Source organism: Vicia villosa, unplaced genomic scaffold (genome assembly GCF_029867415.1).
Source record: "Vicia villosa cultivar HV-30 ecotype Madison, WI unplaced genomic scaffold, Vvil1.0 ctg.002848F_1_1, whole genome shotgun sequence".
Taxonomy (NCBI): Eukaryota; Viridiplantae; Streptophyta; class Magnoliopsida; order Fabales; family Fabaceae; genus Vicia; species Vicia villosa.
Genome location: NW_026706047.1, coordinates 284,983 through 288,840, shown reverse-complemented (window position 1 = coordinate 288,840; position 3,858 = coordinate 284,983). Strand labels below are relative to the sequence as shown.

General features: G+C 43.6%; 1 protein-coding gene across 1 annotated transcript; it reads left to right on the top strand.

The window, feature by feature from the left end:
• The first annotated feature begins 1,081 nt into the window (after positions 1–1,081).
• On the top strand, positions 1,082–2,383 carry LOC131639905 (uncharacterized). Its single transcript, XM_058910347.1, has 2 exons — positions 1,082–2,084; positions 2,241–2,383. Exons 1-2 carry the CDS (start codon positions 1,082–1,084, stop codon positions 2,381–2,383), a joined length of 1,146 nt encoding a protein of 381 aa, XP_058766330.1.
• Positions 2,384–3,858: the final 1,475 nt, after the last annotated feature.

Sequence of the window (3,858 nt, the reverse complement as noted above, 5' to 3'; positions counted from 1 at the left end):
GGTGACTCTGTTCATTTTTCGCGAGCGTGCGACAGCTGGCGACTCTGCTGGGGATGTTGCTAGACCTATTGCGGGTCCATGCCTAGCGAGTCGATCCTAGCCTTTGTTTGTTTTATTTTATTGGGTGTTTCTTTTTTTGTTTTTATGTCTATATATTGTATATATGTTTGCATGTTTATTTTATGCTTGCATATCATGTTTATTTCTGCTTGCACATCCTGCATCTGGACTATATTATGGGTCCCCGTGGGGGCCACATATTTTTCTGCTTTGTTTTGCAGGTGGGGGTTTTTGAGGTAAAAGGCCCACTACCCAGGCCAGTGACACATAGGATTAGCGTGGATGCTCATGTTGACTCCCGTAGCGCTTGCTATGGCTGAGTTTGACATGGGGTACCACAATTGGGCGAGGTTCTTTCATGGAACACTGTGTCTGGCATGCTTGTTGCCTCAAACACTTTGTACCCCATGGGAACTGTAGACCCTGGTGACCATTAGGGACCACCTGTCCGTGTCTAGAATTCATACCTGTGAGTTGGGGAGGGACAGGATACTAGCCTTCATCACACCCGGATTTCCATTTCGCAATCTGAAGCCGGAATTTTGAACCTGTTACATTCAGTGTTACCCAGATGTCCAAAGTTGCGAGGGACATTCAGTCTCTCACCACATTGCACACATGACACATCATGCTATTGCATCCACCTCACTTCATTCGTGGAGAATCCTAAAATCTATTTCCAAATAAAAGAGCATAATGTATATACCTTTTTGCAAAAAAAAAAAAGAAAGAAAGAAAAGAATAGAAGAAAAGAAAAGAAATAATGAAAAGGCTTTAGGATTCTCCCAATGAAATGCATTCCGCCATATCATTTAACATGCATGTTCATTTATTTTCAGGAACTTTTGGCTTTGTCTCCGACCATCACATGGCTCCACCATTGAAGACTGGTAGTCGCAACATCTCCTATACATTCCCGAATCCGAATCTGGATTCTCTTGGGTGTTTAGCGAAGAAGATCACGCCAAATGAGTCGACCAAGTTCCGAGAGAAATATGGGTATATTCTGAGCCTTCACAAAATGCCATTCACCAAGTATGAGCAAGAGGGAGTTCATACCCTGCTTCAGTTCTACAATCCTTCTCTGCGTTGTTTCACGTTCACCGACTATCTCTTGGTTCCCACATTGGAGGAGTATTCTCTTTTCCTCGGTGTTCCGGTCAAAAAGGAAGAAGTCCCGTACTATGGCACCATGGAGGCCCCTACGTCCATTGAAATTTCTAAGGCTCTTTATTTGAGCAAGTCGGTCGTGGAAGCAAATCTCACCAAGAAAGGAGGATGCTTTGGTTTTCGTATGGAATTTCTGGTTAAAAGGGGTTGCGATGCTGCTGAAGCAAAAGAATGGAACACATTTAGGGCTATCCTGGCTCTAAGTATCTATGGTATCATGATGTTCTCAAACGTGCCCGACTTTGTTGATATGAATGCCATTCACGTATTCATTCTGCAGAATCCGGTTCCTACACTTTTGGGGGACGTTTATCACTCCATCCATCATAAGAATAGTCAAAAGGGAGGTTTGGTTAGATTCTGTGCCCCGTTGTTATATCGTTGGTTCAGGTCGCATTTGCCTGAGCGTGTTGCTTTCATTGATAATAGACACACATCTAAGTGGGCTGAGAGGATTATGGGGCTGAGGGCTAAAGATATTGTCTGGTACAATAGAGCTTTAGATGACATGGAAGTTATTATGAGTTGCGGAAAGTTCAAAAACGTACCTCTCATGGGTCTTAGGGGCGGAATCAACTATAACCCCGTCCTAGCTAGAAGAACATTTGGGTATGCTTTTATCAGTCCACCTGAGCAAACAGAGATAGCTGAGAACATTTTCTATCATGTAGCCACCAACATTGGACAGATGGCAGAAGCTGTGCAAGCCTGGAAAAGTATTTGCTGGAGAGATAAGAAGCATTTTGGTCAGAGAGATTGTGCAACTTATGAAGACTATACTGAGTGGGTCAAGGCTGTGGCTAACACCCAAGGGATGCCTTTCCCTCCTAAGGATCCCTTATATCTCCCTGCTGGTGAACAACCCAACATTGTCTCCATGCCTCGTTATAATCGAACTGTTGAGCAAAATCGGAAATTGACTGAACAAATGGAAACAATGCAAGTTAAGATGAATACTGCTAGGCAAGAGAAGCTTTCTGCTCTTCATAAGTTGAAAATGAGAGAAATAGAGCTTGAAGAATTGTATGCTAGAGGAAGTACTTCTCAGAAAAGGCCAAGAGTGACTATAGACCCTAAATCTACTGAATCTCAAGAGAAGAAGCTGAAAGAACATTACGAGGCTCAGTTGGCAGATTTGACTGAAAGACTCTAGATTCAGACTAAAGAAGCCAATTCAGAAAGGGCTCGTCGAAAGAAAGCAGACAAACTCTTGTTGGAACGCCAAGGAACCTTAGAAAAGTACTATGAAGAAATCCGAAAGCTGAAGGGTCAAGTAGAAGAAAAAGGCCAAGGTAACACCCAAGCTCAAGAGGAAGCCAGATGTTGGGAGTTGAAGAACCGCTACATGGAAACCATGCATTTCAAAAAGGACCTACTGATTCAAGAAATCATTAAGAGGCCAACCCGTGCTGAGACCAAAAAGCTTTTTGAAGAAATGAAGACTTGGAGCTATAAGAACATTGGAGATAGCCCTCTTCGTCATTTGGACATGGGAGATCCTTCTTAGTCTTGACTTTTGTTGTAGAATCACCACCAATTTTGTTGGATGGGGTTCTTATTTCTATTTCTGTATTGTTGGCTCATGAGAGCGGAATATTTTGTACTTCAAAAACTTGGTTGTGGAATTAATGGATTATGTTCGCTTATCTTGGTTATGCTTCAATCTTCCCCGCTATCTTGTGTTGTTGGTTTGAGGCAAAGCTAAAAGTCTTGAAAATAATAAAACATGCACACATGCACCCATGCACCCATAACATATTGCATTTTCAGGCTTTTATCAGATTCTAATTGGGGTCCCTTCCAACAACAGATTTCTTTCCCGACGACGAAGCTGACTTTCTTACATCCTTACCGCACCAGAAACAACGAAAGAAGAATCATGGACCAGTTTGAACAGAGCCAGGCTGCCCTCCGTAGGGATATCGATGTTATGGGAGAAAGAATGACTCAACTTATGGAGACTCTCCATGTCGTTGTCCAAGGATAAGAAGAGCTCAGAAAGAGCGTCGCCGGGATAGTCAAGGATACTCCTACCAACTCTGCTGATAGGGGAGTGAAAACTAAAGAGATTCTTGTTGAGGGGATACCAAAAGTTGTGGACGACCACCACGAGGTTATTGATCTTGACCATGATCTCACTGCTGAGTTGACCGAAACTGCTAAGATGTACCAAGCTCTTGAAGAACGCCTTAAGGCCGTTGAGGTTGCTAAAACTTCGAGTTTCAACACTGCTGCTCTATGCTTGGTACCTGGGATTGTGATTCCCCCAAAGTTCAAGGTGCCAGACTTTGATAAGTACAAGGGAGTCACCTGCCCAGAGACTCACCTTCATTCCTACTGCCGTAAGATGGCCGCTCATGCTGAGAATGAACCATTACTGATGCATTTCTTTCATGATAGTCTCACTGGAGCCCCGTTGGAGTGGTATATGAAACTTGAGAGGTCTAATGTCAGTACTTGGGGAGAACTTGTCGACGCCTTCTTGAAACAATACCACTACAATACTGCTATGGCTCCTAGCCGTGCCCAGCTACAAAATTTGTCAAGAAAGCCTGAAGAGTCTTTTAAGGAATACGCCCAGAGGTGGCGTGAGCTTGCTGCTCGTGTCCAACCTCCTCTCTTGGACTG

Coding starts and splice junctions, on each gene's coding strand:
- LOC131639905 (XM_058910347.1), top strand. CDS start 1,082: ATGCCATTCACCAAGTATGAGCAAGAGGGAGTTCATACCCTGCTTCAG. Junction 2,085..2,240: donor TCCCTTATATCTCCCTGCTG/GTGAACAACCCA, acceptor TGAGAGAAATAG/AGCTTGAAGAATTGTATGCT.